Here is a 22,689-nt window from a genome sequence, read left to right on the forward strand (position 1 = left end):
ATCCCCTACTAGCTGGGTGTCACCATTGACCTGAAACAAAACTGGACTAGTCATATAAATAACGTGGCTACAAGAGCTAGTTAGAGGCTAAGACTCTTGCTGTGGATAAATCGTTTCTTGACTCCCCAAAGACTGTGCACCAACTACAAGGCCCAAGTCAGGAGTGTGATGGAGTATTCTCCGCTTGCCATGATGGGTGCAGCTCCAACAACACAAGAAACTTGACACCACCCAGGACAAAGCAGCCCACTTGATGGCACCCCATCCACCACTGACATGGCAGCAGTGGGTACCATATATAAGATGCACTGCAGCCACCCATTGAGCGTCCTCAGACGGTACCTTCCAAACCCACAATCACTACCCTTTAGAAGGATAAGGCAATAAATACGTCAGAACATCATCACCTGGAAGTTCCCCTCCAAGTCACTCGCTACCTGGACTTTTTTTGATTTTGATTTGATTTATTATTGTCATATACATTAGTGTACAGTGAAAAGTATTGTTACTTGCTCTCTATACAGAACACATACCGTACATAGGGGAGGAAAGGAGAGAGTGCAGAATGTAGAGTTACAGTCATGGCTAGGGTGTAGAGAAAGATCAACTTAATGCGAGGTAGGTCCATTCAAAAGTCCGATGGCAACAGGGAGGTAGTTGCTTTTGAGTTGGTTGGTATGTGATCTCAGACTTCTGTATCTTTTTTCCAAAGCAAAAAGGTGGAAGAGAGTATGCCCTGGGTATGTGGGATCCTTGATTATGCTGGCTGCTTTTCCGAGGCAGCTGGAAGGATAGACAGTATCAGTGGATGAAAGGCTGGTTTGTGTGGGGGATGGACTGGGCTTCATTCATGACTCTTTGTATTTTCTTGTGGTCTTGTTCAGAACAGGAGCCATATCAAGTTGTGATATGATGCATCTGTGGAAGTTGGTGAGAGTTGTCGAGGACATGCCAAATTTCCTTAGTCTCCTGAGAAAGTTGAGGACTTGGAAATATATCACTGTTCCTTTACTGTCAGTAGGTCAAAATCCTGATACTCCCTTTTTGGGTGTAGCTACGTAACATGGACTAGAGTGATTCAAGAAGGCAACTCATCACTACCTTCTCAAGGGCAATAAGAGTAAAAGAACAAAGAACAATACAGCACAGGAACAGGCCCTTCAGCTCTTCAAACCTGCACCAATCATGTATTCCTAATTAGACCATCTGTTTGTATCCCTCTATTCCCAGTCTGTTCATTTGGCTATACAGCTATCTATTTAACTAAGGGGGTATAGCTCAGTGATAGAGCATTTGAATGCAGATGAAAAGGTGCTTGGTTAAATCCGAATGCCCCCCTTCCTTGTGTAATTGATACTTTGGGTGGCATGGTAGCACAGTGGTTAGCACTGCTGCTTTACAGCTCCAGGGACCTGGGTTCGATTCCTGGCTTGGGTCACTATCTGTGTGGAGTTTGCACATTCTCCTTGTGTCTGCGTGGGTTTCCTCTGGGTGCTCCAGTTTCCTCTCACAGTCCAGGTTGATTGGCCATGCTAAAAGTAAATATGCAGGGATATATATGGGGTAGGGCCTGGGTGAGATTGTGGTCGATGCAGACTTGATGGGCCAAATGGCCTCCTTCTGCATTGTAGGGTTTCTATGATTTTTATGATAGATAAGTCTTAAATGATCCTAGCATGTCTGCCTCAACCATCTTGCCTGGTAGTGCATTCCAGGCCCCCACCACCCTCCGTGTAAAATATGTCCCCCGCATATCTGTATTGAACCTTGCCCCACCTTACCTTGTGTTTGTCATTTTTGACCTGGGAAAAAGCTTGCAAATGCTTACCCTCTCTATGCCATTCATAATTTTATAAACTTCTAATAGGTTGCCCCTCAACCTCCATAGTTCCAGGGAGAACAACCCTAGTTTACTCAATCTCACCTCATAGCTAAGACCCTCCATACCAGGCAACATCCTGGTAAACCTTTTCTGCACTCTCTCCAAAACCTCCATGCCCTTCTGGTAGTGTGGCGACCAGAGGTGGGTCCAAATGTGGCCTAACCAACGTTCAACATAACTGCAACATCATATGGCAATTTTTATACTCTTTGTCTCATCCAATAAAGGCAAGCATGCCCTATGCCTTCTTCACCACCTTTTCCACCTATGCTGCCACCTTTAAGGATCTGTGGACTTGCAGACCCAGATCCTTCTGTGTGTCTATACTCCTGATGGTTCTGCCATTTACTGTATAGCTCCCCCTGCATTAGATCTACCAAAATGCATCACTTCGCATTTATCTGGATTAAATTCCATCTGCCATTTCTGCGCCCAATTTTCCAGCCTATTCTGCTGTATTCTCTGACAATGTTCATCACTATCCGCAACTCCAGCAATCTTTGTGTTGTCCGCAAACTTCTTAATCAGACCGGCTACATCTTCTTCCAAATCACCTTTATACATCACAAACAGCAGAAGTCCCAGTACAGAGCCCTGTGGAACACCACTAGTCACAGACCTCCAATCAGAAAAAGACCCCTCCACTGCTACCCTCTGTCTTCTATGGCCAAGCCAGTTCTGAATCCATCTAGCTAATTCACCCTTGATCCTGTGTGATTTATCCTTTAGCACCAGCCTGCCATGAGGGACTTTATCAAATGCTTTACTAAAATCCATGTAAATAACATCCATGGCCCTTCCCTCATCAATCATTTTTGTCACCTCCTTAAAAAACTCAACCAAATTTGTGAGGCATGACCTCCCTCATACAAAATCATGTTGTCTATTGCTAATGAGACTATTCTGTTCTGTGCCTATAGATCCTATTTCTAAGAATCTTCTCCAACAATTTTCTTACCACGGACATCAAGCTCACTGGCCTATAATTACCCAGGTTATCCTTGCTACCCTTGTTAAATAACGGGACTACATTTGCTACCCTCCAATCCTCTGGAACTTCACCTATGTCCAATGAAGAAACAAAGATTTCTGTTAGAGGCCCAGCAATTTCATCTCTTGTCTCTCAATAATCTTGGACAGATACTATCTGGCCCTGGGATTTGTCGACCTTAATGCTTCCTATAACACCTAACACTTCCTCCCTTGTAATTGTGATTTGTTCTAAAGGGTCTACACATCCCTCTGAGATACTACCAATATACGTGTCCCTCTCCTGTGTGAATACTGATGCAAAGTATTCATTTAGGATCTCACCTACTTCTTTGGGTGCTAAGCGTAATTCCCCTCCTTTGTTCTTGAGAGGTCCAACTCTTTTTCTGACAACCCTCTTGTTCCTAATGTACGTAAAAAATGCCTTGGGATTCTCTTTAATCCTGTCTGCCAAGGACATTTTGTAACCCCTTTTTGCCCTTCTAACTCCCTGTTTAGTTCTTTACTACTTTCTCTGTATTCCTCCAGTTCTTCCTCTGTTTTTAGCTGCCTGGACCTTATGTATGCCTCTTTTTTCTTTTCAGTTAGACCCACAATTTCTCTGGTTATCCACGACTCTCGAATCCTACCATTCCTGTCCATCTTTTTTACAGGCACATGCCTGTCCTGCACTCCTTTCAACTGCTCCTTAAAAGATACCCACATGCTAGATGTGGATTTATCCTTGAACAGCCTCTCCCAATCAACAGCCGCCAAATCCTGCCTAATCCGGCTGTAGTTAGCCTTCCCTCAGTTCAGCATCTTACCCATAGGACAACACTCATCCTTTTCCATGACTATCCAGAAGTTTACAGAATTGTGGTCACTTTGCCACAAGCTCCCCCACTGAAACTTTGATGACCTGACTGGGCTCATTTCCAGTACTAGGTCGAGAGTAGCCCCCTCTCTAGTAGGACTATCAACATGTTTTTCCAAAGAACCTTCCTGGTTCTTTGATAAGAACCCAGCCTGGTAAGGGCTGGGAAACAAATGCTGCCCTAGCTGGTGATGCTCACATCCCAAGAATGAATAATAAAAATTCCAGCTGCACAAGTGGCAGCAATGGCCAGGACTGTTGTTCCTGGATTCAAAGCCTTGGAATCCAGGTGAGTTTTTGTGGGAGTTTCACTTGATGGAATGGAAGCAACATGAGGTTAGAACTTGGGGAGTTGCTGATGTGGAAATGGGTCCTTAAGGTAACCACTACCCCTTTCCCATTTGAGGCCAGAGCAGATGGGAGGGCAGCAATGGAAAGATAACCTGGGGAATTTTATACTCCCTCCACCACAAGTAAACCTCCCTCAGAACTGAGAGAGTGATGCACTGTTGGAAGTTGTGTCTTTTGGATGAGAATTAAGAACATAAGAACATAAGAAATAGGAGCAGGAGTAGGCCATCTAGCCCCTCGAGCCTGCCTCGCCATTCAATAAGATCATGGCTGATCTGTCGTGGCTCAGTTCCACATTCCCGCCCTCTCCCCATAACCCTTAATCCCCTTGCCTATCAAAAACCCATCAACCCGCGTCTTAAAAATATTTAGCGAGGCAGCCTCCACCACTTCAACGGGCAGAGAATTCCAGAGATTCACCACCCTTTGAGTGAAGAAGTTCCTCCACAACTCCGTTCTAAACCGCCCACCCTTTATCTTGAGGCTGTGCCTCAATTAAAAACTGCCTGCTCAGGTGGATGTAAAAAATTCCATATTTTGATAAACAGCAGAGGAGTTCTCCTCAGAGTTCTGGCCAGTATTTATCATAGAAATCATACAGTACAGAAAGAGGCCATTCGGCCCATCGAGTCTGCACTGACCACAATCCCACCCAGGCCCTACCCTCATATTCCTACATATTTACCCACTAATCCCTCTAACCTACACATCTCAGGACACTAAGGGCAATTTTTAGCATGGCCAATCAACCTATCCCGTACATCTTTGGACTGTGGGAGGAAACTGGAGCACCCGGAGGAAACCCATGCAGACACGAGGAGAATGTACAAACTCCATACAGACTGTGACCCAAGCCAGGAATCGAACCCAGGTCCCTGGAGCTGTGAAGCAGCAGTGCTAACCGCTGTGCTACCGTGCTGCCAATTAAAATGCTAAATGAACGGATTATCTGCTCCTTGTTACGTTGCTGTTTGTGGTAGAATACCGTATGTAGTTTGATATCATTTTGCCTATATTACAACAGTGAGTACAGTTATGAAGCACTCTGAGTCCACGAAAATTGTGATATCAAAGCAGGACTAAGGGTGGCACCGTGGCACAGTGGTTAGCACTGCTGCCCCAGAGCGTCAGGGACCTGTGTTCAATTCCCAGCTCAGGCCACTGTCTGTGTGGAGTTTGCATGTTCTCCCCTTGTTTCCGTGGGTTTCCTCTGGATGCTCTGCTTTCCTCCCACAGTCCAAAAGAAAATGTGCAGATTAGGTTGATTGGCTATGCTAAATTGTCATGTCGTGTCAGGGGACCAGCAGGATGAATATGTGGGGCTATGAGTTAGGACTGGGTGGGATTATGGTTGGTGCAGATTCAATAGACCGAATGGCCTACACTGTAAGGATTCTATGATTCTACCTTTACATTAGCTCTAATCCTTATTTTGTGCAGTAACTTTTGTGAGGCATTTTATTGAATATCTTTTGAAAATCCAGATGGATTTTGGAGAAGCAAATAATATCACATTGAGCAGATGAAGAAGGATTGTAAGATCTACAAATGTAGGTTTTGAATGCATGTATGTAAATACATCAATGGTGAATAAGGTTGGTGAGTTACAAGTGCATACTGACATTACGGAATACAATGCAGTGGCAGTGACAGAAAAGTGCCTTAAGATGGTGAGAACTCGGTAATTAATATTCAAAGGTACGAAGTGTTTGCAAAGGTGGGTGATGGCAGTATTGATTAGGGAAAGGATTGTAGTTTTGGACAGAGAGGACATCTTTGAGGAGGCAAGGACAGGGAGTCCATTTGGTTAGAGTTGAGAAGCAAGAGAGGTGTGATCACACTAGTTATGGAAGGTATTCCATTGGAACCATAGAACATTACAGCACAGAAACAGGCCTTCTGGCCCTTCTTGGCTGTACCGAACCATTTTTCTGCCTAGTCCCACTAATCTGCACCTGGACCATATCCCTCCACACTCCTCTCATCCATGTACCTGTTCAAGTTTTTCGTAAATGTTAAAAGTGAGCCCACATTTACCGCTTCATCTGGCAGCTCATTCCACACTCCCGCCACTCTCTGTGTGATGAAGTCCCCCCTAATATTCCCTTTAAACTTTTCCCCCTTCACCCTTAACCCATGTCCTCTAGTTTTTTTTCTCCCCTAACCTCAGTGGAAAAAACCTGCTTGCATTCACTCTATCTATACCCATCATAATCTTATATACCTCTATCAAATCTCCCCTCATTCTTCTACGCTTCAGGGAATAAAGTCCTAACCTATTCAACCTTTTGCTGTAACTCACTTTCTCAAGTCCCCGCAACATCCTTGTAAATCTTCTCTGCACTCTTCCAACCTTATTAATATCTTTCCTGTAATTAAGTGACCAAAACTGCACACAATACTCTAAATTTGGCCTCACCAATATCTTATACAACCTCACATAACATTCCAACTCTTATACTCAATATTTTGATTTATAAAGGCCAATGTACCAAAAAGCACTCTTTACGACCCTATCTACCTGTGATGTCACAGCTTCTTGATAATGAGAGAGATAGGGGCAAATCTGCAGACAAGTAACAGACATGTACAAAAATGATAGTACAGTGATATTGGGGGAATTTAATTACCAAAATATTGATTGGGATTATGTTAAAGAGAAGAGAGGGAAAAGAATGAAACAAAATTAACAGACACGGGTGAGATTTGAGTTAATTAAGGAGAACCCATGCTGAGAGTTAATTAGGGATTTGTGAAAAGCAGCTAGTCTAATTGAATTTTTTGATTAAATAACAGAGAATGCTGACAGAAGGATTGGTTATTGTCTAAGTAGATTTGAACAATTATTTCACAAAGTACCACATAAAAATCTGACTAACCTATTCGAGGCTTATGGAATAAGAATGTCAGCGTTGGATAGAAAAAAACTGGAGGACAGAAAACAGGGATGGTACACAGTGGTGTTTCCCTAAAATTTCAATATTTGCTGTGATACTAAACTTGGAAATGTAGCAAATAGTAAGGGTGATACCAATTGACTAGCTACCAAGACATAAATAAGCAAGCTGAATGGGAAGACAAGTGGGAGATGGAATTTAATATATAGAAGTGTGTGTGCATTTTGGCAGAAGGATTGGGACCGGCAATATATTGAATAATCTGTCCTACAGAGCGACAGAAGCACCTGGCAGTTCATGATGTGGGACGTTGATGGAAAACATCAACAGGGTGGCCTTTGGTTTCACCTCCACCCAAGCATACAGAGACAGCCTGTGGGAATTCTGGCTTTCAATTTCAGCTCTCCCCCCGCTCCCAAAGGTTCATAACTCACCTTTTGGGGATGGGAGAGAGGGTAAAATTTTGGCCAGTGGATCCACTTCATTAGATTTCTAAATAATCCTATCCTGTTAAATAAAACACAATTTCATAGAATCCCTACAGTGCAGGAGGCCATTCAGCCCAGTGAGTCTGCACCGACAACAATCCCAGGTCCTATCCCCTTAACCTCGCTAATCCCCCTACATTAAGGGGAAATTTAGCATAGTTAATCCAGCTAATCAGCACATCTTTGGGCTGTGGGAGGAAACCCATTGCAGGCAGGGGAAGAATGTGCAAACTCCACACAGACAGTCATCTGAGACCAGAATTGAGTTTTCGGCACTGAGGCAGCAGCACTAAGCACTATGCCACCATCCTGTGAAGAAGGCTTATAGTGTGTTAGCGTTTATTAACAGGGGGTTTGAGTTTAAGAGCCGTGGGGTTATGCTGCAACTATACCGGACGTTGGTGAGACCACATTTGGAATATTGTGTTCAGTGCTGGTCACCTCACTGTAAGAAGGATGTGGAAGCATTGGAGAGAGTGCAGAGGAGATTTACCAGGATGCTGCCTGGTTTGGAAGATAGGTCTTATGAGGAAAGGTTGAGGGAGCTGGGGCGGAGGAGGATGAGAGGTGACTTAATAGAGGTTTATAAGATGATGAGGGGGATAGATAGAATGGACGTGCAGAGACTATTTCCTCAGGTGGATGTAGCTGTTACTAGGGGGCATAACTATAAGGTTTGTGGTGGGAGATATGGGAGGGATGTCCGAGGTAGATTGTTCACTGAGTGGTTGGGGTGTGGAATGGACTGCCTGCTGTGATAGTGAAGTTGGACACTTTAGGAACTTTCAAGCAGTTATTGGATAGGCACATGGAGCACACCAGAATAGCAGGGAGTAGGATAGCTTGATCTTGGGTTTGGACATATCTCGGCACAACATTGAGGACCGAAGGGCCTGTACTGTGCTGTACTGTTCTATGTTTCTATCCCGGCCTTTAAATAGTCTCTTTCTTTCTTGGTTTTCTAGAAAGCTGTTTAGAATACATTCTAAATTACTTTTGTCAATTTGATTTAACTAGTCTATGTGAGTCCAAAGATATGTGGGTTAGGTTGATTGACTATGCTAAAATTGACCCAAGTGTCACAGGGATTAGCAGGGTAAATATATGGGTTTGCGGGAATAGAGCGTGGTTGGGATTGTGGTTGGTGCCCACTTGATTGGCCAAATGGCCTCCTTCTACACTGTAGAGATTCTATGATTAGCATTCTGCTATGATCATTGCATTGCCTTTGTGGTGGGCTCCTCATTTTTTTTTTGATAATTACTCTGTCCGACGCTGTAGTGTCCTGGAAGAGACTGGATGGAAAATAAATATATATCCCTGTCAGCAGGGCTGCTTTATAAAATCATTTTACTCTTTTTCAAAATGGATAATTGCTGGGCTGATACAATGTCTCCTGCTAATCACATGCTAGCTTCTGGAAGTTTCTGAGTAGTTTGAAAGTGAACAAAGGCAAACACCTGGAATGTAACATTCCTTGCATCTCATCAACACTCAAGCCAAGCCAACACAATGGTTTAACAAATGAGATGTCTGCCTCAGCTATGAACAAAGCCAGCTGTTTGCAACTCCCAGCTAATCTGGTGGTAATGGTCTAATATTGCCTGTTCCAACACACAATGGCTTTCAATCAGGGGCCTCATTTAACAACCTGAAACCAGTGTCACATGACTGAAACTTAAACTGCCTGAATTTATTTAACAAGCTATTGGAAGTTATAGGCAGTCAATATTTAACCTCCAAAGAGAAACGGTAGCACCTGGCAAGCAGCCTGTGCTGTCTACCATCTTATCATCAAGCAGTTGGCAGAAGATGATCTCTAGCCCTCATCAAAATTGTGAACTCCTGGAAGATTGGAACGTGTGCCTGCAAGACTAACTTCTGGAAAGATTAGGTTTTACATGTGTTCAGTATCAAAACTTGTATTTTAATATGGACAAGCCCTGAACCTCCTTCCTTTCAGGGCTTGTTTGTATTTGAAAATAAACTATTTATTTTATCATGTGTTTGCTGTGTGATTTATTCATAGAGGAGTAGAACACACCAAATGTAAAGGTTGGGGACAATATGCCACCTCTAACACTTTTCTGTTTACAGATGGGTAGTGAGAGGAGAAATCAGGGGTGTTTAAATTAACCTTCCGCCTATTTGTAACAATAGATATTGTTAGGAGATCTATATATAAACTACTTCCAAAGACCTTCCCCAATTCTTGTTATTTCTCATCTTCATCCACGGGGCAGCATGGTGGCACAGTGATTAGCACTGCTGCATCATAATGCCAGGGACCCGGATTCAACTTCAGGCTTGGGTCACTGTCTGCCCTGTCTGGAGCCTGCATATTCTTTCTGTATCTGCATGGGTTTCCTCCTGGTGCTCTGGTTTCCTCCTACAGTCTGAAAGACATGCTGATTAAGTGCATTGGCCATGCTAAATTCTCCCTCAGTGTACCCGAACAGGCACCAGAGTGTGGCAACTAGGGATTTTCATAGTAACTTCATTGCAGTGTTAATGTAAGCCTACTTGTGACACTAATAAATAAACTTAAAAATACTTTAACTTTAATACTGATTCAAAATCATGCTCCTTGGAACTGTGCTCTCTTTCTATTACTTTGGTTATGTCATCCATTATAAAAAGGAAGTAATGGCTTCCTTTCTATCATGGATACAGGAACAGGAAGTAGAAAGGAGGTAATGGCTCCTCCTTTTCCATTTTGTCTGCCTATTTGAAATGCCAAATACAATGGAATAATACATTCCCAACATATCTATAATGACTATTAGATCAAAACTATTTATCTTGATTAGTGTAATTAATTTATCAATCTTGTTACAAATATCTCCTAAATCAGATAAAGAGTCTCTAGTTTTAACATTTTACCATTTCTCTGATTTGAATTTATTAACAGATGCACTATTACCATTAAACATTTTAGGAGTGAAATTGGTCCTGGAGAGCACCATGAAATGTGCTTAGTGAGTTGACAGTTGATTTTTCACTGCATTAATTTTTATTTTCCATTCCTTGGAAAAGTTGCCAAGAATTTTAATTTCAAACTAAGTAAAAATGACAGTAAAATGAGCAAATTAGTTTGAATAATCGTCTGAAGTTCAGTAGAAAGAAGATCAGCTATAACGAAAAATCAGCGGGCAATTCGCTCTGAATATGCTTCACACTTCTAGTGTAGCCCAATTTTATTCCCTTTGTCCTTCCCTTTCCTTTGTCCAAATTGGTTAATTTGCTCTGTGGCCTTGACTTTTCTCTTTAGAGTTAAAAAAAAAATTGAACTTTAAAGAACAAAAACAGCCCGGGAAACAGGCCCTTCGGCCCAACGAGCCCGCGCCACCATTTTAACACTACCAGTACCCCCCTCCACCCATGACCCTTATCTATTGTTTTATGGCCATCCACATTGAGGGAAACTAATTTGTCCGTCATGCCTTCATAATTTCCTTTATTCAACTTTAACACCTTGTGTTCAGATTGAATTCCCTCACTTTCAAACATAATGTAAAATTCATATAGTGGTCATTGATTCCTAAAGATTCTTTTAAAACAAGATTACTAACTAGCCCTTCTAGAATAGTCTGTCCTCTAGTTGGCTCCTCAACATACTGCTCTGGCTACCCATCCCTAACACACTCCAGAAACCTGTCTTGCTCAGTGTTAGTGCTCACTTGGTTTATCCAATCTATGTGCAATTGAAGTCACAATGATCATAGTATTGCCCATGTCACATGCATCTCTTATCTCCTGATTAATATTATGCTATATATTACTGTTACTATTTGGTGGCCTATAAATAACTCCAACCAATGTCCATAGCCCTTTACTGTTTCTTCCACACATTGTTTTCCAATCTGAGATCCTCCCTTACTATTGTGTGAATTCCTTATTATCAACGCAATTCCATCTCCTTTCCTTTCTTGTCTGTCCTTCCTAAATGTTGAATATCCTTGAATATTCAGTTTCCAGTCTTAGTCACCGTGCAGCCATCTTTCCATATTGGCAATTATATCAGACCATTCACCACTATTTGTACCTTTAGATCATCACCTTGTTATGAATGCTGTGTTCATTCAGGTAGATTGTCCTTAACTTTTTCGATTTGACACCGTTCTGCACTTGACACATACTTAATGCTTTGCTTTGGTTCTCCTGCCTTCTAGTCCCTTTACTACTTCCTGTTATCAACATACCTCAGGATGTACACTCCACTTGGTTTAGCTGACCTGCCATTCCGTAACACTAAAAACTATTTATTACACTTAGTAAAATTAGAATGAGTAAAATAAATATGAGTAACTTTAACCCTAACTTTATTTTACTTTGTTTATTACCTATTTCACTTTGGCTTAATTTAACTTTACTTTCCTATTGCTGGTGTCCCTCATTGAAATCCAAGTAGCTCTTTCTTTATAAATGATACATTTTTCTAGTTTAAACTACTTAAACACAACCCCTAATTACAGCTTCTCGGCATTGAACTTACTGTTTTCCTGTGATGTTACTTTTGGATTTTTTTTCAAATGTTCCTGTTGCACAGGAGAGATTTTCCTCATAGATCCAGCTGTCTCTGCTCCCGGGAATATGAGGGGAAGAACCCCTTAACTCAGTCAATGAACTTATGTTTATACTGTGATAAGCTAGGTGCTACTGACTGCCTCTCCAGCATCCTTCTCTCGTACTGTCCTCTAGCTGCTGCTGACTGCCTGTCCAAGCATCCTACTCTTGCCAGGGAGATCAGTGCTGCTACCTCAACTTTTTACAAAGTATATAGATCACTTGGATGAACGAACTGACAGGATGGTTGCTGAATTTGCTGATGGTGCAAAGACAGATAGGAAAATAACTCATGAAGACTTATGGGCAGCCCAGTTGCTCAATGGTTAGCAATGCTGCCTCACAGCACCAGGGACCTGGGTTCAATTCCGGCCTCAGATGACTGTCTGTGTGGAGTTTGCACATTTTCCATGTATCTGCGTGGGTTTCCCCCCACACTCCGCAGATGTGTGGGTTAGATTGATTGGCCATGTTAAGTTGCTTCTTAGTGTCAGGTAAATAGGTGGGGTTACAAAGATAGGGACTGGGTGAGATTGTGGTCAGTGTAGACTTGATGGGCTGAATGACCTCTTTCTGCATTGTAGGACTCTATGATTATGAGGAAAATTAAATACAAAAGTAGAGAGAGGTCAGTTTTACAGAGCGTTGGTGAGACCATATCTGAGGTACTACGTACAATATTGGTCTCCTTATTTAAGGAAGGATATTAATGCATTAGAAGCAGTTCAGAGACTAATACCTGGGATGGGAGGGTTGCCTTGCTACAACCGGAATGGAAAGAGTGCGCAGTGTAAGAGTACGTAAGTAGTTTTTTCTATTTTCTCTCTTTTTCTCTTGGCATCGTAGTTGTTGTAAATTAACTTAAAGGTTAAGTCATGGCAGGAGATCCCAGATCCATTCATGCTCCTCTTGGGCGACATGAAAATTCAGGGAACTTTCTTTAAGTTCCCATCAATAAGTCTTTAGGGTGGCACGGTAGCACAGTGTTTAGTACTGCTGCTTCACAGCTCCAGTGACCTGGGTTCGATTCCTGGCTTGGGCCACTGTCTGTGTGGAATTTGCACATTCTCCTCGTGTCTGTGTGGGTTTCCTCTGGGTGCTCCAGTTTCCTCCCACAGTCCAAAGATGTGTGGGTTAGGTTGACTGACCATGCTAAAATTGACTTCAATGTCCTGAGTTGTGGGGAATTAGCAGGTAAATGTGAAGTAATAGGGAGGTAGGGCCTGGGTGGGATTTTGGTCGGTGCAGACTCATTGGGCTAGATGGCCTCTTTCTGCACTGTAGGGTTTCTGTGATTCTTCCGGTGTCCCTGGCCCCTTCACATGCAAGACGTGTGTCCAAATGCAGCTCTTGTAAGACCACTTGACAGCTCTGGAGCTGCGGATGGATTCATTTTGGAGCATCCACGACGCTGAGGAAGTCGTGGATAACTTGTTTAGTGAGTTGGTCACACTGCAGATAAAAATTACTGAGGGAGATATGGAATGGGTGACTACCAGACAGAGGAAGAGTAGGAAAGAAGTGCAGGGGTCCTCTGCAGTCATCCCCCTCCAAAACAGATATGCCATTTCAGATATTGTTGGGGGGATGGCTCACCAGGGGAAGGTGGCATCAGCCAAGTTCATGGCACCATGGCTAGTTCTGCCGCACAGGAGGGCAGGAAAAAGAGTGGCAGAGCTACAGGGATGAGGATTCAATTGTAAGGGGAATTGACTGGTGTTTCTGCACATGCAAACAAGACTCCAGGATGGTATGTTGCCTCCCTGGTTCAAGGGTGAAGGGTGTCTTGGAGCGGCTGCAGGGCATTCTGGAGGGGGAGGGTGAATAGCTAGCTGTTGTGGTGCAGATAGGCCGGGCCAAAGTCAGGCAGTTTTGGGCTGGTTCAAGTCAGACCGGGTAAGGTTGTGTTGGGTCAGGTGGGGCCGGATCAGGTCAGGCAGCTTGGGCCAGGTCAGGTCGGGCTGGGTAGTTTAGGCTTGGTCAGGTCAGGCAGCTTGGGCCGGGTCAGGTCGGGCTGGGTAGTTTAGGCTTGGTCAGGTCAGGCAGCTTGGGCTGGATCAGGTCGGGCTGGGTAGTTTAGGCTTGGTCAGGTCAGGCAGCTTGGGCCGGGTCAGGTCAGGCTGGGTGGTTTAGGCTGGTCAGGTCAGGCAGTTTGGGCTGGCTCAGGTCAGGTGGATCAGCTGAAGCCGAGTGAGGTGGGGTTGAGTTGTTCAGACCAGAGTACAGGAAAAACCCAGCATGAATAACTGGTTCATTCTGCCACCACGTGCTTACAGCACCTAGCCAAATTGTCCCAGAGAATTATTTTACTTATTTAATAACAACTAAAGTTGATGCAAGGCAGCTTATGAAAATATCTGATTTTTCAATAACTGAACTTAAGACTTAATATCTTACTTATTCAGGTATTTATTGTAGCTGAATAATAATAATTTAGAACTTGCACTAAAAAATCAACACTTATTATTTGTACTTTTAACTCTACTCATAAATGTTAGATGCACATTTAATTTAGAACTAACTAGCCAAATGTGGCACAGCGTGTGATGAAACAGGAAGTGGTTAAGAAATCAATGAATAATGACATTCTTATTGATGTGTAAGCCGTAGACTGAAAGGTTGCAGACTCAGTTTTGACAATCTGCTCATTTGCGAAGTGCATTGCAAGGACCCACAATGTGCTATGTGGATGTTGATACCTCTCTGTAAAAGTCCAATTTCAGCGCTTTGATTAGCGGTGCTTGACAGATAATTTCCATTTAGATAGATGAGGCAGTTCACTATTAACAGAGTCCTTCTTATATGCTCATAATGCAAAGATGAACTGTAATCACATTCCTTATGATAATTTCATACTTTATATTTCATACTTGATATTTTTTTAACAGGCTTAATTGTTCATGAAGGAGCAGCAATATATCGAGTATTTAAACGCTGGAGAGCTGTTAATCTACACTGGACTGTTTTAAATTATGATAAAGCAAAGGATATAGAAATTAATAGCAGCAACGCTGAGAGCTCTGCCAATCAGACCTTTTGGGCCTCTCTGAATCAATTCAGAACACAAAGATCTGTTGGTTCTACACGGTTAATGTCTGAAGGATTTCACTGCAGCTACACTTTGTTACATTTACTCACTCGACTCAGGCCACATGATGAGGAGTATGATGACAACAGTTCTGCTGAAGTTGTAATGAGAGTAACAACGGTATGAAAATATATTCCTCACAATCTAATGACTGGGCAATGGTTATTCCTACATTTGTGCTATAAGTTCAAACAAATATACAGGGTAAATTAATGTAATATATTTAAAATACTTTTATAAAATGCATGCACTTTTGATATGGTGCTTATTTGATTGCTACTGTAATATATATATTTTTAAGACATTAAATGTCAGTTAATTTTTGTTTGTATCTTAATATTTTATGCATATGTTTTTCATGGTGTACTGCAATGAAAAGTTTTCAAAAATAAAACACATTGCCAAAATATGTTTGAATCCAGACTTTGGAATTCAAAAATATTACTTTGAAAAGATTCCACAAATTTCTTGCAAAATTATAACTGAATAACGCATCAAATAAAAATAGGGGCCAGTTACCTAACAATGACAAATCAGAGTGAAATTCAAGTGGTTTGTTTCCCAAATGCTTTTGTTTAAATTTGGTGAATTTTGTACTCATCGGAGAAGCCAATATTAGAAATTGGAAAAACATCCTGTTTTTTCAGATTCAGCGTTGGTATTCAATGTTCTCATTCCAAGGTGAGGCACTGGTGAGGGTTAGATACAGGGTAAAGCTCACACTATACTGTCTTAACAATATGCCTTAAACCTGATTTTAGTGCAGCTTTTAACATTTTTATTTCCCAAGCATCTTTTGTGCTCTCTTTTTGAGTAATATAAAAGTTCTAGTGTGATGATCAAGGTGAAATTACAAAAAATCATATGCAGTAAACTGGAAACTACTCAGAGTTGGGAGTGAAACAGCCCAAAATTAGTTTACAAGAACCTTTCCCGTATGTTATCTGGGTTAAATTTAAATCCAGACCCAGGGCTGAAAAGGTAGATGCAAATTTATTGTGCTATCTTTGACTAAAGAGTTTTATGCAGATTTCCTGAACCCAGAGCTTGTTTTAAATCCTTTACTTTTGTTAGCTATGTTGTACAAGTAGTTCTTTTACTAAGAAGACCTATTAAGTATTGTATATGTAAGCCTGGGTGCCTTACCAGTATTAACAACTGCCTCAGATCCTTGTAGAATGACATCAGATATAGTGCATATAAAGTGTCTTCATAATGTAAGCAAGTGCATTATACTGATCATGTGACTGGAAGAAAGATAAAGTTATTTTATGCTTTGAGATACTGGTTTACTTACTCATTTGTGTACATTATAATGTAAGTTTTAGCAGTTCAATAAAGATGACAGCTTGGATGCTGCAGTGCCATTGATATGTCCTTTTATTTGTTTAATTTAATAAAATGTTAAATCTTTAAACAATTGACTGGTGTTGTTTATTGCACCGAGTTTGGAAAAACCTGTGGACTGGCTGACCTTTTGGTTTTTGTGCTGTTGAGTGAATTTGTACCACAAAAGTGCCAGACAATGGCATTTCCAACAAGAGAGAACTTGACCATTTCCCCTTGACAATCAATAGCACAAATCCCCCATTTTCAATATCCAGGAGTTTACTATAGAGCAGAAACTGAACTGGACCAGCCATATAAATTATGGCCACAAGAGCAGTCAGAGACCAGGAATTTTGAGGTGAGTAATTTATCTCAGAGTAATTGCCCAAAGACCATTCACCATTTAATGGGAACAAATCTGGAGTGTGTGGTGGATGAGTGAGGCTCCAACAACAATCAAGAAGCCTAATACCATTCAGGACAAAGCTGTCCATTTGATTGACAAATATCCATCACATTTCAGAATGGAGGATTGTGACAAGTGGCATTCCTTTGCTGTTTGTAATATATATATAAATGATTTGGAGGAAAATGTAACTGGTTTGATTAGTAAGTTTGCAGACGACACAAACGTTGGTGGAATTACGGATAGCGATGAGAACCATCAGAGGATGCAGCAGGATGTAGATCGGTTGAAGACTTGGGCAGAGAGGTGGCAGATGGAGTTTAATCTGGACAAATGTGAGGTAATGCATTTTGGAAGGTCTAATACAGATGGAAAATATACAGTAAATGGCAGAACCCTCAAGAACATTGATAGGCAGAGGATCTGGGTGTACAGTATACAGGTAACTTAAAGTGGCAACGCAGGTGGAGAAGCTAATGGAGATGATAGTCAAGAAGGCATATGGCATGTTTGCCTTCATCGGCTGGGGCACTGAGTTTAAAAATTGGCAAGTCATGTTGCAGTTTTAGAGAACCTTAGATCGCTCTTGGAATATAGTGTTCAATTCAGGTCGCCACATTACCAGAAGGATGCAGAGGTTTTGGAGGGGGTACAGAAAAGATGTACCAGGATGTTGCCTGGTATGGAGAGCATTAGCTATGAGGAGAGGCTGGAGAACTTGGTTTGTTCTCACTGAAACGACAGAGGTTGAGGGGCAACCTGATAGAAGTCTACAAAATTATGAGGGGTGTGAAGAGTGGATGGTCAGAAACTTTTTCTCCAGAGCAGAAGAGTCAATTACTAGGGGGGATAGTTTAACGTGTGAGGAGTGAGGTTTAAAGAAGATGTACAAGTCAAGTTTTTTTACACAGAGGGTGGAACTGGCTGCTGGGGGAGGTAGTGGAAGCAAATACAATAGTGACTTTTAAGGGGCGTCTTGACAAACACACAAATAGGATGGGAATGGAGGGATATGGTCCTTGGAATGGTAGGGGGTTTTAGTTCAGTCAGGCAGCATGATCAGTGCAGGCTTGGAGAGCTGAAGGGCCTGTTCCTGTGCTGTAATTTTCTTTATTCTTTGTTCACATTCATTCTTTCACCATCAATACACAGTAGTAGCCATGTATACTATATATAAAATGCACTTCAGCAACTCACCAAGGCTACTTCGAAGCATCTTTCAAATCTGTGACCTCTACCAGCTAGAAGTATTGATGCATGCGAACATCACCACTTGCAAGTCCCCCTCCAAGCCATACACTATCCTGACTTGGAAATATATCGCTATTCCTTCACTGACAATGGATCAAAATCTGGAACTGCCTCCCTAACAACATTGTGGGTGTACCTACACCTCACGGACTGCAGTGATTCAAGACGGTGGCTCACCACCATCTTCTCAAGAGCAATTAGAGATGGGCAATAAGTGCTAGCCTAGCCAGCCATACGTAGATCACATGAAAGAATGAAACAAATGGGTTTAGTCTCTCTGATGTATAGTATAATAGTATTCATAAAATCATAGAATCTGTACAATGCAAAAGGAGGCCATATTGACCCATTGACTCTGACCAACCACAATCCCACGTATGCCCTATGCCTGTAACCCCATGTATTTATCCTGCTTATCCCCCTGGCATTAAGTGTCAATTTATCATGGCCAATCCACCTAACATGCACATCTTTGGATTGTGGGAGAAAACCCAAGCAAACATGGGGAGAACGTGCAGACTCCACACAGTCACCAGAGACAGGAATTGAACCTAGGTCTCTGGCGCTGTGAGGCAGCAGTGCTAATCACTGTTTCATCGTGCTGCCCCACATATACGTTTTTGGTACACATATTTGCTGTCAGCTGTAGCTTTAACATAATTATATCAGTAACATCCTTCAGCTGTGTGTCTCAATTTTACATCTTTGGTACAATTGCAAATATTCTATTTCCAAAGATCCCCATAATTCCTGTAGCCAACTTGTCATCCCAAAGTTCTGTCAAGGCAGCCTTCAAAATCCATTTAACTCAGTCTAACTTGTCCTGGTTTCTCCTCATTTTTGGATTTGCCCTACTTCGAGATTTGGAATGGGCTTCATAGTCCTACACCTGGCAGCACTAATCCAAAAGATAGCACCTCCAACAGTATGGTATTCCCTCAGCCTGCACTGAAATCTCTACATAGACTTTGTGCTTAAGCCTCTGGAATGTGACTTAAATCTTCTGCCTCAGATTGCTACTAATGAGCTAAAGCAGGACAACTATATGGTTATGAGGGAGGTTTTCTTAATTATTCATCTTGGTTTACTGGAAACTTGAATACAAAGAAGATTGGAAAACTGGGCAGATAGGAATGCATGCTCATTTAGGAAGAAATCGAACTTTCACCCCACAAATTAATGGAAAGAAAATTATATAATTTCCTTTACAGGTGTATGCTCTGATTCTCCTTGATTGTTGTGTCCCAGCAGTCCAATCCACCAGGTTACAGACTAAGGAAAAGTTTATTTATTATTATCATAAATAGGCTTACATTAATGCCGCAATGAAGTTACTGTGAAAATCCCCTAGTCACTACACTCCGGCAGTTGTTTGGGTACACTAAGGGAGAATTTAACATGTCCAATGCACCAAACAACCCCTCAGCTCTGACAAGGGTCATTTAGACTCAAAACATTGGTTCTATTGATTTGATTTATTATTGTCACATGTACTGGCATACAGTGAAAAATATTGTTTCTTGTGTGCTATACAGACAAAACATGTCATTCTGTTGGAGTGAAATCAAAGTAAAGGACACAAAATGGTTATCTGGCACACAAAATGGATGCTGAGAAGGGACATTAAGAGGCACTGACTTTAGGCACAGACATTACACAAAGAGTTAAAACCTGTAGTCTTCAAATTACTGCAGGAAACAGGTCAGACCTTGAGGCACCTTAAACTTGAGATAAAAACAGACCCAGAACAATGAGTTTGATAATGAGATCAGCCACCGATGGGGACATAAATGTGTATAATACAAGATCAGTCATTGATTGAAAAGGTAACTGCATAAATGTATCTACTCTAGTACAATGATGTGATAACTGCCAATGTCTGTACTTGTCTGTGTATAACGATGTGTTAACTGTTGATGTCCATATTGTCTACTCAACTTGTAACGATGTGCTAACGGCTAATGTCCGTACTGTCTATTATCTAGAAAGTATAAAACATGCTCAATTACCAATGTGTAGTTGAGAAGGTGGCTGCCTGTACTGCGAAGTGCCAACGCTTCTCCCAAAGCTTTGTCCGAATAAAACTGTTTGTTGAAACTCCAAGTCTGACCCTGAAATGGTGAATTTCCCACAACGAATTGATGTAGTCAGGCAGGATCTCACTGCAAATGGTAAGTTCGATCGATTGGCCATGATTGGCAAACTGGGGTTGAGATCATTAAATCTGTGGGAGTCAGATGGAGTCAACAATACAGTTTAAAAGGGGTAAAAATTAAGGGGTATTATAGAGATAAGTATTGATTGTTGATGGTATAGTAATAAGTGTTGTTTGACTGTGCTGACTTGTGCTGACCAGCTAGAGGACAAGGAAGTGCCTGACTCAAATGCACAGCCTTAGACTGGTTGTTAAGAGAGGAAATCCCCCACGCGAAGGTCAGGACCCTGGAGTGGGCGTAGAGTCACCAAGGGCACTTAGAATCATGAAGCACAAATGGCAAAGGTAAATTAACATCAAACTCTGTAGTGGCGAACCAACGCAGAGTTTGCCACCTGTTTGCATGAAAGCTTGTACAGTTGGATACTGGACTGTCAATGTTGTAAAGCAGCGTGGAAAAAGTAGCTGATCACTCTGACCTAGAGCAGGACTCCGGTGGAGGAATGTTGCTGAGGTGGTAATAGTGGCCATGAGTATAAATAGAAACCCTTAACAGTGGAGAAACACGATGCTAGGGTAGTAATTGTGGCTGGGGATAGTGAAGTCTCTGGCGGTGGAGAAACACATTGCTAGGAAATAATCATGGCCGTACGGCGTACGAAACACATTGCCAAGGAGGCAATAGTGACCGGGTGTAGTGAAGTCTGTGAGATGGCAGATAAAGAAGTTAAGAGGGGACTTGCAGGATCTCTTATTGAAATGTCATTGGCAGACAGACATGATTTAATAAAGAGGATGCAAAGGAATGGCTGGGATGCTTCTCAGGCCTTAGAACAGCAGAGAAAGTGCATAGATGGGGAAAAGAGAGACAAGACAAAAAAGGCAGGGATATTATTAATACATCAATTAGCGGCACCAATTGAACAGGTAGTCGCATCCACCAAAAAGTGGAGTGAAGATAAAGAGAAGATTAGAAAGTTAGCATCCAGAGTAAGGGAACTGGAGAAATGGAGCCAAGTGTTAGAGGAGAATCAATGGGGAGGGGAAACTGTTCCTCTACCTCCTTATGGGTTTACACGACAGGGACTAACCGCCCGTCTAGAGAAATGGGAAGCGCTAGAACACAACTTAATGCCAGTAACCCGAGGGGGAACAGATGCGTAGCCAAAGGCAAATTATAAACCATTCACCTCAGGTGAAAGACAGCAGATAATGGCTTCCCTGGGTAAACTACAACCTAGAAGCGTAAACACCAAATTCTGGGCAGAATTAGATACAGGTTGGGTTGGACACCAACTGAACCTGAGGGACATACACCAACTGGTCAGGGCGGTGTGTTCAGCGGATAAGTGGAGCCAGATAGTAGGAGGACCCGCCACCTCCCCAGCACAAGATTATAGAGGGGACGTTGGACACATGTAGTCGCCCTAACAGCAGAAATAGATGCCCAACAGGCACCCTGCACCCTGTTTAAAACAGAAGTCCAGAGAGTTTTAGGAAATGCTCCTACTAACTGGAGCAGAATTACAACCACCAAACAGCTAAAGGGGGAGGAGCTTCTGAGTATGGGGAATGGTTGTTCCAAGTATATCAGGAATGCTCAGGGCAAGGGAACCTAGGCTGTGGGGATCGAGTTCATCCAGGCTTTCAAGGATGGGCTCTCTAGTGCTCACCAAATCATCCTAAAAATGTGGGTGATTAAGATGAAATGGTGAAATGGGCTAGTGGCCTACTGGGAGGCAGAGAGGAGAAATCTCAGGCAAAAGTAAGACAAGAAAGAGTAGCTGCTTAGAGTAGCGGGAGTGGAACTAAGTCCAAACTGACCTATTACAATTGTGGTCGACAAGGACACTTTGCAAAGGGTTGCCGGGTCCCAAAGAAAGGAAACAAATTTGGAAGCAGTAGGAAACATTGTAATCACTGTAATAAAAATGGACACACAGAAGCAGTGTGTTGGGATAAACGTGGGAGGCCCCCAACCCAATCCATGACCACAGCAGAACCGGAGGAACCAAGGAACCTCTAAGGTCAGCAAGATTGACGGTCTGCAGCCCCCATTCATAAGGGGGAAGGATTTATGTATTTCTGCACTAATAGGGGACAGGCAATGTGAGATGCTGGTGGACACAGGAGCATCCATATCTGTCACCGACCTAGCGTTACCCACTACAAGTAGGATGATCTACCTAACAGGGATAGGAGGGAACAAAACACCCGCCTACCTGAGCGCGACCATGTTAGTAGGAATAAATAATTTGTATATACCAATGAAATTCTATGTGTGTAAAAATAACAAGGGTACAATAATGGGAAATGATTTAATGAAAGAATATGAGATTTTGATAGACTGTGGAAAGGGAGAATTAATCTGGCCAAAACAGGACAGTCAGAAAACTAGAATAGGGAAACTCACAAGTCACCTCAAAACTA

General features: G+C 42.2%; 1 protein-coding gene across 1 annotated transcript in view; it reads left to right on the forward strand.

Annotated features, from left to right (window-relative positions):
- Positions 1–15,316, forward strand: part of LOC145359703 (E3 ubiquitin-protein ligase MARCHF11-like) — an 85,203-nt gene extending 69,887 nt beyond the window's left edge. The window contains exon 4 of the mRNA XM_080214475.1: positions 14,919–15,316. Within this exon, the coding sequence (XP_080070601.1) occupies positions 14,919–15,244 (326 nt within the window). The 3' untranslated portion in view covers positions 15,245–15,316. The remainder of the gene's footprint in view (positions 1–14,918) is intronic.
- The last annotated feature ends 7,373 nt before the right edge of the window (positions 15,317–22,689 follow it).

The sequence above is a fragment of the Carcharhinus amblyrhynchos genome, chromosome 2 (assembly GCF_965287045.1).
Source record: "Carcharhinus amblyrhynchos chromosome 2, sCarAmb.v2.hapA, whole genome shotgun sequence".
Taxonomy (NCBI): Eukaryota; Metazoa; Chordata; class Chondrichthyes; order Carcharhiniformes; family Carcharhinidae; genus Carcharhinus; species Carcharhinus amblyrhynchos.